The following is an 11,851-nucleotide window of genomic DNA, read 5'->3' as shown; positions in this document are numbered from 1 at the left end:
TAAATACTCCGGTTTCGTTTGTATCATTCTATCCTATGACCTGTCTGAACCTAATCGTCGACACGCTTAAACCAAACGAGCGGCCCATCACCTGCCGGGGTACCCTCAAGGACATTCTCCAGCCTGAGATCCAGGCCAAGCTCAGTTACCGTGCCGGTAACATCTACCTTGAACTCCGCCCTCATACAGATAGAAGGAGTCGTGACATTCTGGGCATCTCCAGCCTTTATATACAGACGCCCGACCCAATAATTACCAGATTTGGGCTCGAGATACAGCACCGGCTTCATGAACGCCCAGCCCACGCCCGCAACGTTCAGCACACGAAGCTTGCATTGCTCGCTGACTTTCCCGTTGTAGCCGAGGAACGAAGGTTCCGCATCTTCGCAGTGCAGATCGACCTTGATGGTTCCATATCCTGGATCGCTATACTCGCCGATGTGGTCGGAGATGGGTAGCGTCGGGAGGAGAGGCGGCTCTGGTACTGATGGGTAAATGTAATCGCCGCAGTTCTCGAGGTATTTCAGTTGGGCCTTTTTCTGCGACTTGTACCTGTTCAAGTGTCAGTGTCTCCCTCCACTGCCCATGCAATCTGCTTACTGCTTGTTAAGGTCAAGCCGTTTCTCCTTCGGCACACCAAAGTGCTCATACAGAAGATGATGAGCAATCAGTTCGATAGCAGGAGACTCGGTGTTCGACATGACTGTAACGGCGACCTTCTTCGACGGGATCATAATCATGATTGACACATACTGGTTGACCTGCCCAGAGTGAAAGTACGCTCTCTCACCCTCAAACACCGCCTGATTCCACCCGAAAGCGTACGTCACCGGCCCGACGAACGGAGGCTTCGACATGGACGAGAAGCTCCTCGGCGTCTTCACCTCCCTGTGACCATCCTTAGACAGCGGCGCGTCCTCATTCATCATGACACGGAGGTACTTGGCGTAGTCAAGCACGTTCGAAATAATCGACCCGGCGCCCTCTTCAGCAGAGAACGGCTCATGCGGCAACTGCAAATGCCTCCCCTGCACAGGATCGTAAACATACTCATTCGCAAGCACCAGCCCACTCTCCTCCGCATCCCTTAGCGAAAAGTACGTCTCCCCCATCCCCATCGGCTCCCACAGCCTCTCTCTCAGAAAATTCCCCAGCCACTGCCCGGTAAGCGTCTCAATGAGATACCCCATCACGCCAAACATCTTGTTGCAGTACTGATACCTCGCACGCGGCTCCGCAGACATGGGCAAATTCCGCAGATTCCGCACCATCTCGCGCGCCGTCGTCGCCGAGGACGCGAGGTCGTGGCGCGGGTAGCCCGTCCGATGACTCAGTGCGTCCTCGAGCGTGACGTGCGCCGTCGCCCACGCGTCGCTGAGGACGAAGTCGTCGAGCACGCTGGACACGGGCGTCGTCCAGGTGAGGCTGGTGGAGTTGTCGACGAGGAGGGAGAGGCCGGCGGCTGTAAAGGACTTGGTGGTGCTGCCGGTGTAGAAGAGCGTGTGCGGGGTGGCTGGGGTTGAGTTGAGGACGGCGTAGCCGTAGCCCTTGTGGTGTGTTAGTTGATACTCTCATGGGCGGACGGAGTTGGTGTAGACGCCGGCGCCGTGAATGCGGGCCTGGCGCCGATCGCCGGGCGGCGATGACCCGCCGACGGGTCCGTGATGACGGGCATTGGGAATGAGATACCTTGGCCCACGTCTTGTCTCCATCCACAACGGCCACTGAAAGACCGGGCACGTGCCATTCTTCCATCAAGCCTTCGATGTGAGCGCCGATGTCTGAGGAGAGCACGGAGGGATCAGCGTCAGACGGTTGTAAGGGCTGCTGTGCCGAATCCTGCCCGACTGCTCGACCAGCGGCTGCAAGATCCAATAAAGCCAGAAACGCCCTCATCTTCAATTACGGTCAGAAGTCTATATCTACCAGTAAGTTGGCGATGGTTTAAGGATGAGGGGTTAGTTGACACTTGGATTTCCTGTAAGCTGAGAGTTTGAACGTTGGATGACGTTGCCGCACAATGATCCCTGTCTCAGAACATTAGGTCGTGCTGATTACGGCGCCGCATCGGCCATCTGTGCCGCACGAATGGAAAAGCGCTGCATCTTGACAGGACTGTTTACATTGGTCCATATGAGGAAGGTCGTTGCGCCGATTACACGACGACAGATGAGAACGGTTAACAACGCAAATGAACCGCAAAGGTAGTATGGATCCAGACTGACACTTGTATGCCAATGCATTTGCTGAATGTTGGATAATGGACAGCTCTTCGACAATAAAGATGGCGAGAATTCGATAAAGAACACAATTCATTGTCCATTAGCATCCAAGGATTTCAGTAGACTCGAGATGGCTCTGGCAGCTGTCGGAAGAAAGAATCTTGAATTGTCCTTTACCCATTGAGGTGTCCATCGAAGCTTTTTGTTCTTTCTCCTGTGTTCTAGGTTTCTCGCTGCACAGGGATGAGTTCTTTTGTTGCCTGATCTCAAAGAAGCCAATGGGCTCAAGCATATTTTTTAGAATACGCGCTTTGTTCTCGTAAAGTTGAAATAGTTCCAGCTTTTGCCCAATATCAGATCTTGAGATAAACACAGTTTTCTAACAAATCCATGAAGCAAAAGGTTGAGCCGTTGTTTGCGACTTGAAATATCCTCAACACAAAGTTTTTCCTGGTTCAAACGCCCCATCTCCGATGAACGTCCTCAATATGTCTGCATTCTCCGTCACCGACGATCAGGAAATGGCCAACCTGCTTGTCCTCGCCGCAGCCACCAATGAACAATTCCAGTGGGCCCACGAGGCGGCCACAGCAGAAACCTCTCTGGGCCTCTCGGGCAACAGTCTGACCAACCCGAGCGGCTGCGAAACCACCGTATCGCATCTCGACATGTACCATCAAGACCTTGAAAGTGGTAGTCCGAACGCGCCAAACGGACATGGGCCCCACCCGAGACGAGAATCTCTGCCCGATACTCTTTTCCTGGATGATCTCCTTTGTATCGAGAGCAATACTCCAACGTCCTTCCAACTTACCTTGGCCCTCGAGAACCTTGGTTGAGAGAACGCCACAAAACCCGTTCGGCATGGAGGTATTAAGCTTTTCGGGAATGTGCAGGATCCATATTAAACCGTTCAACGGCGCAGATATTTGTGAGCCGCATCACTCAGGGTTGGAAGCCCCCTGCGAAAAGCCGCATACAAGCTTCAATATTGGTACGGATCGGGCACATTCCAATCTCACCCAACGATGCGGCGGCTACAAATCTGTCCAACATATTTTCACCAGAAGGATGGCCGCCTATCTATACTGGCAACATTGGCCATAGAGGACCTCAGAGACGATTACTGGTGATGACGATGGCCACAGGGTATGGCAGCGCCTAGGGATGGACTGTCAAGAAGACAAAGTACAGTAGACAAGGGAAGAAAAGCCAAAAAGGTCATAATAATGATGCATTCGTTCATCCAACCGGATTGTAGTGTATACCGCACATATCGTCCCCAAGCACCCTGGGGGGGAAACCTCAATATTCTTGAGCGTCAAACCGCCACTCGACTGAAGAATTGCCACCCAATGCTTTCTCCGAACTTAGACCACAACCGTTGCGGACAATGCAGGTTTTAATAAATAGAGAGATGTTCTTCCCCTCGCGTTCTTCTCGCTTTTCTTCCTTCTCATCATCAGCAGTTAGCAACCAGCTTACTGACATCAACGCTAGCAACTCTAACATCACCAGGTTTTCACGAACAAATCTTGCCATCTAAAACCATCTTATCACATCATCCATTCTAGTCACACACCAAGATGCACTCCACCAAGTTCCTGGCAGCCATCCTGGCTGTAGCCGGCACGGGTTTGGCCATGCCCCTGGAGGCACCTATCGCCACTCCGGCTTCCCCTTCCGCCGTCCCGGCCGTGGAGGGTCTTAAGGAGTCGTGGGTTGGCTGTGACAACGGTCATTGCCCCCCCGAGGACCCCAGCCCCTGGTCGAAGAAGGCCAAGGAGCGTTGGGCAGCGAAGAAGGCCAAGATGCCAAAGAAGACCTCGAAGCCCAAGGACCTCAGCCCCGAGGAGTTCGAGAAAGAGGTTGATGAGTTTTGGGCCGAGAAGATTCAGAAGTTTAAGGAGCGTTTAGCAGCGAAGAAGGCTAATACGCCGGAGAGCCCTCCCAAGCCTGCGGATTCTCCGTGCAACAAGGACAAGAGAGACGCGGCTGTCGACGCCGCCTGCGCAACCGACGATGACGGCTTCAGAAAGCTGTCGCCGGAGGCCATCAGCGCCATCCTCAACGCCGCCCCGGGGCCCGTCGTGGCCAAGTCAATGACCGCCGCCGCAGACAAGATTCTGCCCAACGAGGCCGTCGAGAAGATCCGCGGCCGTCCTGGCCCCGGCGTCGTCGCCCCTACCGCAGCCTTCTCGGGTCCTCTCAAGCTGACCAAGAGGCCCGCCCGCACGTCCTCGGCCACCGGTACTCCTACCGCGTCCTCGGCCACTGGTACCTCTACCGCGTCCTCGGCTGCCGGTATCCCTACCACGCCCTCAGCTACCGGTAGCTCTACCGCCGCTACGGCGACCGGCACGACCACTCCCAAGGTGACCTCCGTCGGGGTGACCGGGACGCCCGCCCGCCCATCCGCCACCGGTACGGCGACCGGCACCACCGCCCCCACAAAGGCCCACCTCGCGGCCCGGGACTACCCCTCCAACTTCGCGGACCTCGTCCGCGTCGGGCCCCAGATCGAGAAGAAGACGGCTTTGTCGAAGCGTGGTCGGATCACTCGGATCCCAGTGTTGGATGCTGCTACCCGCGAGCGTCTCATTAGAGAGGGCGAGATCATTGTCCTCACGGGAAAGCGCAAGCCGGGCACCAAGCCTAAGCATCATCAGTCTTGAGTCCTCCGCTGACGAGGATGAATGGGTGAGGACAAATGGCGAGTTAATGGAAAGACGGAATGTAGGAGCACATGGCCCTTAAAGAAATTGAGAAAAAGAGGCCAGACATGTGGGTTCCCTGCCTTTATTAGAATGCATGGTTAGGGAAGCAGTGTATCACCAATACGGTGAATAAGTTTAGATAGGAAGTGGAAACTATTTCTTTCCGCACACGTGTCGCTCTCGAGTCCCGGGTATCATGTGCCGTATCTTCATGGGCCGTAAAGGTTTTCAATATTTCATGTTGACGCAAAGCATCCCCCCACCTACCGAACGCCACCCCCGAAATAAGCAAGACGAGAGCATCGCCTCACTAACCCGTGTGAGCTCTTCCCCAACCCTCACCTCTCACGAACCCCTCTCGTACCACAAAACCTGTAAACCCAATGATGGCCATCCAACCCACAACCTCCTTCCCCAAGCTGTGCTTCCTTGCCCGTCCCTAACACATTCTCCCACTTCCCATCAACTAATAAAAAAAAGAAAAAGGAAAGGAAAGAAAGACCAGAAAAATAAATGAACTGTTATTATTGGTATTGTTGATGTTATCCCTGATGAGTCGAGAGAGAGAGAAAGTACGCTAAGAATCCATTCTTTTTCTTGTTGCGACTGGCCTTGTGGTTCTAATGCACACAGAGTTAGGGATAGGTACTGCTACCAGCCACAGGTCAAGCCTTGCAAAGACTGGAACAGCTATCTTGATTGTAAAGGAGAGTGAGAAGGCATATGGAGACTCCTTGACGGGAGCTTCATGCTATGATGATTGAGGGAGGGGCTTGGGCTTGGGCTTGGGCTTGGGCTTGAATGGGAAGTTGCAAGACGCAGAAAAACAAAAAGAAAAAAAAGATTGATTGAAAGGTAAGTGTGGAACGACTGTGTAGCGGAATGAAGTATGTGAGGTTGTCTTTGGGAATGTCTGGCTAGGAACGCGGAGAACACGAGGCAATGACAAACTTGGCAGATCACCTACAAGACACACAGAATCGAAGTTTAAGCAAATCAATGTTCAATTGAAAGCAAGTACGACTGAAATGATACCTCTCCTGCTTGGGATCTGAAGCTGAGAAAACGCCGCGACCAAGTACCATGAGCATCGCCACGTCCACACTTTTCCAGTGCAGCTAACATGAAGGCTACTTTTCCATCCGCAAAATGAGGTAACCTAACGCCTGTTGGGGTATTTCCGCTCCGAACGCCTCAAAGCATACGAAGGAGCACGCAGGCGCTCCCGTACGCCAAGAAGCAAAAGAATATGATTGCTGGCGTTGCTCCTGCTGGTCCTCCTCCCATCCTTTTAGCCCCCTTCATCTCTGGTCCTCGTCCGTCTCCGATAATTTCGTCGTCATCGTCTCGGATCTTCGTCCGTCTTCGTCCGTCTCCGTCTCCGTCTCCGTCCCTCGTCATCCATTGAGCAGAATGGCAGATCTTTACACTGCTTTGGTCTTAACGTGAGCCTCGTGGGCGCCTGCTTGAAACTCATCCTGCAGTTGCGAAGCGGCGAGATCGTCGTCATCGGCAAATGGATCAACGTCTTCGAAAACCGAGGAGACCTCGGCTGCAGGAGACTTGGCGAACCACCGAGATGTGCCCTGCAAGATGGGATACATTTCAGCCCGAAGAAGGCGCTCCGCTCTTGGGAGACCAGCTGGTTGGATGCTGGAGTCGACCCCGACTAGGACAGAAAGGTAGTCACGAGCGAGGAGGTTGTAAATCTCCTGAACCTGGACCGCCATATCATTTTCGACCCGTTTGCATAGCGCCTTGAGTTGCTCTTTGACGCTATCTGTGGAGCGACGGAACATTGTATGACGGGCGTTCTCAACGTGGTTGATCATGTGCGACTTCATGCGAGCGTACGAACCGGTGCCTGCCGAAAGGTTAGCTTACTACCCGTTGACCGAACTAGATAAACTTACCACACTCTGCGACACACAAGTCATATCCCGGCTGCATCTCCTCGGTGATAACGGGATGGAAGCCTCTGCTGGCCTCACGCTGCAGTTCCTGGACAACAATGCGGAGCAAACCTGGAATTTCCTTGAGCCGGGCTGTGTGGGTCCGAAGTTGCTGGCTCAACATGTTGATTCCCGCGTAGTTGGTGCCGCGCTGCTGAGAACGGGCGATGGCTCCACGGTGGAAGGTGTCCAAGAGCAGGCGGGCACTCATAGCGAAACCTTCAAGCGCTTGGGGAAGGCGGCGTTGGAAAGCACGCTCCCATCCAGTGGCAAGCTGCTTGCTAATCGGCTCGAAAAGCTCGGCATTGAAGTCACGAGGACCAGATGCACCAGCATAGACACCGGATCGGCGGCACGTGGCCTTGTAGGTTGCCCAGAACATGCCACCCTCGCTTCGGTGTGCGCCCCAGGAGGTGGCAGTTGGGACGGCTGCGGCGGACGCTGATGGGATGGTAAGATCAAAATAGTCGTATATGCTTTCAGCCAGAGCCTCCTTTATCGAGGTAAGGCATTCATCGACGGCCTTCTTAAAGTCCTGCATACAGTCAGCACTGAGCAAGACCCGGCAAGACAGAAGGGTCAGGGAACTTACTCTATCCAACGAAGCCAATTGCCGACGGATGTGACCTTCCTCGTTTCTCTTGTCTTGGTCGCTCATGTGGGACAGGGAGCCATCGTTGGCAGCCCACATCCTCATGGAGTTCAGGAGCTGGCTCAAGTCGTTGAGGAAACGACGGCAAGTGGCCGCACGGCCAGCTTCTGTGAGCTTCTTGGCATGCTGTTGCAACTGGGGTACCTCGGTTTCGTCGGCGTTGCGGAAGCCTTCATCGTTGAAATCGTCCTTCTGTAGGCGACCTCTCATCTTCTGGTACGCGCGACTGCTGACACAGAATACGGGCAGGTTGCGAGCGACCTCATCATAGTCTCTGATATCCTCATCCGGGTTGAATGTCTCTTCGTTTTCCTCGATGGCAGCTTCTTGGTCCAGTCTGCAGTAGTTAGTAACGAGTTTATAGTGCGATATTGGGGGACGAGGACAGGAAAGGAGGGTAGGAGTGGAGGGCGGGGACGGCGAAGAGAGGCGGGGACGGCGGAGAGAGGCGGGGACGGCGGAGAGAGGCGGGGACGGCGAAAAGAGAAACGAGGACGAAGAAGAGAGACGAGGACGAAGAAGACAGACGAGGACGAAGAAGAGAGACGAGGACGAAGAAGAGAGACGAGGACGGAGAAGAGAGAGGACGGAGAAAAGAGAGGACGGTGAAAAGAGAGGACGGAGAACGAAGCAGAGAGACGAGGACGAGGGATGAGAACTGGGGTCGGAAACGAGACGATGAGAGACAAGGAAGGCAAACGAGGATGGGAAACGAGGATGGGAAACGAGGATGGGAAACGAGGATGGGAAACGAGGATGGGAAACGAGGATGGGAAACGAGGATGGTAAACGAGGGTGGGAAACGAGGACATGGGACGAAGCCGGTGGACGAAGCCGGTGGACGAAGCCGGGGGACGAAGACGGGGGACGAAGACGGGGGACGAAGCCGGGGGACGAAGCCGGGGGACGAAGACGGGGGACGAAGACGGGGGACGAAGACGGGGGACGAAGACGGGGGACGAAGACGGGGGACGAAGCCGGGGGACGAAGACGGGGGACGAAGACGGGGGACGAAGACGGGGGACGAAGCCGGGGGACGAAGACGGGGGACGAAGACAGGGGACGAAGACGGGGGACGAAGACGGGGGACGAAGACGGGGGACGAAGACGGGAGAAGGGGAGGAGGGCAAAAACCTACTCTTTAATACCCATGGCGAAATCGCGCTGAATAGCGCCTTTCGAATATTCGTTCCTGCCCTGGATACAAACAGCTTTCACGCCAGCCAGGAGACGACCCTCTTCGGCTTGAAGAGGCTTCATCGCCTGTCGAAGATCGGATAATTTCTGGTCCACCTCCTTTCGCAGCTGGCGAACCTCCTTGCGCTGGGCTTTGAGGCCCGAGAGCCTCTCCTGAATCGCCTCTTCCGTTAGGGGCTGGCGTTCGCCATCGCTGTCGCCATCGTCGTCGTCGTCGTCCGGCTGGTTCTCCTTATCACTAATCGAATCGTCCGAATACGACTCGTCGTCGCTATCAGCAGACATGCGGTTCTTGCGGCTTCTGGAGGAGGTCGCACCGCGTTTGCGTTTCCTGCTGTGGGTGGTGGGTGCGTAGACGGTCTTGCCGTCAGCGTGGCGCTGCGATAGGTCGTCCCACTTTTCCCACTGACTGTCGAGCTGCTCGAGCCTATCGAGGAGATCTGCCTTCTCGTCCTTGCCGTCCATGAGTTGTTTCTTGAGGATACGCAACTGGTCGCGCAGGTCGTCAATCTTGGCCCACGAGTCGGCGACGTCTGCTTCAATGTCGAGACTCTCGGCGGCCTCCGTCACCGAAATATCGTCCGTCTTGGAGCAGATGAAGGTCACAGCAGAGTATATACCGTCGTACTTCAGCTGGCGCTTGAAAGAGTCGCCAAGAAGAGACTTGGCGGTCTTGTCGTCCACTGCGCGGTTGATGGGAGCGACAATCCAAAGACCACTGCATGCCTTCATGTATTGCTGGGCAACAGCAGCTCGGGCGGCGTTGGAGTCCTGTACACCGGGCAAGTCGACGATGATGGCGCCAGTGGACAGAGCGTTCGCCTTGGTGTAGATGCGGACAACCTTGATCAAGGGCCAATACTCCATGGGGACGTCCTTCTTGAGATGGTTGTTCTTCTCTTTGCTGTCGACGTAGCGTTGCATGCCGTTGTAGAGCTCCTTGGCGGTGGTTGACTTGAGCTTCTTGACACTGCCGAGCACACGTCTCACTTCGGACTCGTTGGCGAGTTTCTCGGGGCTGCTCTCGGCGATCATCTTGTTGGTCTTTGAGGGATAGACGGACTTGATCTTGGCGTAAGCGATACCAGCCTCCGTGTCAGGGTTGGTGCACTCGCGGGATACATTGCCATTGTCGTCAAAAATGTCTGTGTACAGCGTCTTGAGCTCCTTCATCCAGTCGTCAGAAGAAATGAACTCAATCTCGGCACGGTAGAGCTCGGAGGGGTCGTCGGATTTGTTGTACGAGATCTCCGTGGGGGAGGCAGTGCAGGCTCGGAGACAGTTGGTCGGCAGAAGCCTCTCCTCGTCCAGGAGGGCGTTGATGACGGAGCTCTTGCCGGCACCAGTGTTGCCAACGACACCAACAATTGCCTTGGAAGCCTCCGATCGGGCCTCGAGATCGCTGATTGCCTTGAGCCAGACGGGAGCCTGGGTGTCGGGCATGGATGAAGCAGCATTGAAGAAGTTCTTGATATGGTTCAAAAAGTCCAGGCCTCGCTTGACGCCTTCTTCCAGGGTCTCTGGGGATGCCTCTTTAGACCACTCCTCGAGGGGGTTAGGACCTTGCTGTTCTTCCTCGAAGGCAGGGCCTTGCTGTTCTTCTCCACAGGAGTTGGGCTGGACAGAATTGTGAGGGTTCACGTTGCGAGCTTCCTCAATGGGTTGCTCTTGCTTGACCTCAGCTTTCACTCCAGGCTCAGCCTTGACATGGTGAAGCGGGGTGCCGCGGAGGGTAGATACCGACGCAGGTATGGCGACGTAAGGAGATGCGACTGAATTCGAATTCCTTGGGTTCGCAACGGGTGCAACGGGGGTCGAAAGCAAGTTGTTGGCATCGGATGGCTCGGGTTTGACGCCCTCCATCTTTACCCCCTCCATCTTAATCGGGGGCATCTTGTCAGATGAATTATGACTAAGCCAAGCGAAGTAGACCCTGGTTCTTGGACGAAATTGGTGACGGTGACGATGGGTTGAACTGACTTGCGGCTAACGTTGGACCCATCAGCAAGACGGGCTGGCGGCGGTTGGTGTCCGTTCGCGGGGCCCTGAATCGTTGGTTGTGTAACCGGGGAGAAGCTTGGCTGGGATGAAGATGAGTGAGAAGGAGAAGTAGGTGGTGAAGCGGGTCAACGAATGGAAGAAAGGCAATTGGGTTGGGGAAAAAAAGGGCCAGAATTCAGAAAGGATTGTACTGAATCGAGGCAATCGATATCCCGATCGACGATATCTGTGGGTGAAATTTTGGGGATTGTGGAAGTCGATCGATGATGGTTTGGCGTCGAGGACCCTGCAAACGCGTCGAGGTGAGCAGCAATTAGTTTCCGCGTCGAGGGCGGGGCAGGTGCCTCATCCTTGCAGCTTCCCTGTGTACAGCAAGCAACCCCTCTGTTCGTTCCTTGACTCCCTGAGCAAGATGGTGATATCACGTGCTGAATGAAGGTATCCACTATTACAATATTTTCTGATTGGACGAGCCACTGCCCTGTGATTTGCAGGAGGAAGGGGCCAACGCCTGGTTTAGGAAGGTGCTCTTTCCTACCGAAGGTGAAGGACGATGAATGACAGAGACAGAGGAAGGGACGGTAATGAGGACAGAGACGGCAAGGACAACGACGACTAGAGAAAATCGAGAATAGTGCAGGTTAACAAGATAGCCTTTTTGCTCTTTTTATATATCCTTCCTCCCTTCTAACTTTTTTTTCTCACAGCTTGCTGCCTGTGGGCACACCTTTTTGACTGCTGTATGACTCTGACGGGGATTGAACCAGGCTGATATCGAAAAACTTGACTGCGTGTCTTTGAATTCGATTAATACTTCATTGATTAGATTCAATCAACCCAAGACTACCCACCATTCTGCATGTGATGCAATATCGCCAGATGATTAGGCTTCTCAAATGTAGCCCCGAGATGCCCTGTGTCTCAGTCGAATGCAGCCCGCCAAGCATCCTCAGCGCCGGTGTCCTCGGTGAGCTCGGTGTAGCTGCAAAAAGTAGCTGACTCGCAAACATCCGAATCCGTTCGTGAGACAACACGCCCCCAAATTGCCCTTGTTTTTCCGTTCCGCCGGTGATTTTATCCCATCGGTACCGTCCAGTGCTGCCCAGCTCC

At 54.5% G+C, this 11,851-nt stretch overlaps 3 protein-coding genes across 3 annotated transcripts; 1 reads left to right on the top strand and 2 right to left on the bottom strand.

Moving 5' to 3' along the window:
- Positions 1-50: 50 nt before the first annotated feature.
- Positions 51-1,896, bottom strand: pbp-0 (Penicillin-binding protein 4; the record flags this gene model as incomplete). Its single annotated transcript, XM_036636076.1, has 3 exons — positions 51-552; positions 601-1,547; positions 1,690-1,896. The coding sequence occupies 3 exons, from the start codon at positions 1,894-1,896 to the stop codon at positions 51-53; spliced, it is 1,656 nt and encodes a 551-aa protein (XP_036497660.1).
- Positions 1,897-3,808: 1,912 nt separating this feature from the next.
- Positions 3,809-4,897, top strand: CGCS363_v004226 (uncharacterized protein; the record flags this gene model as incomplete). Its single annotated transcript, XM_036636075.1, has 1 exon — positions 3,809-4,897. The coding sequence occupies one exon, from the start codon at positions 3,809-3,811 to the stop codon at positions 4,895-4,897; it is 1,089 nt and encodes a 362-aa protein (XP_036497659.1).
- A 1,466-nt stretch (positions 4,898-6,363) lies between these two features.
- Positions 6,364-10,633, bottom strand: NUGGC (Nuclear GTPase SLIP-GC; the record flags this gene model as incomplete). The annotated part of the gene is made up of 4 exons (XM_036636074.1): positions 6,364-6,803; positions 6,853-7,426; positions 7,484-7,880; positions 8,682-10,633. 4 exons carry the CDS (start codon positions 10,631-10,633, stop codon positions 6,364-6,366), a joined length of 3,363 nt encoding a protein of 1,120 aa, XP_036497662.1.
- Positions 10,634-11,851: the final 1,218 nt, after the last annotated feature.

This window comes from Colletotrichum siamense, assembly GCF_013390195.1.
Source record: "Colletotrichum siamense strain Cg363 chromosome Unknown KSG_Cg363_contig03, whole genome shotgun sequence".
In the NCBI taxonomy this organism is placed as follows: domain Eukaryota; kingdom Fungi; phylum Ascomycota; class Sordariomycetes; order Glomerellales; family Glomerellaceae; genus Colletotrichum; species Colletotrichum siamense.
The sequence above is the reverse complement of the archived record's forward strand: the minus strand, read 5'-3'. Positions and strand labels throughout refer to the sequence as shown.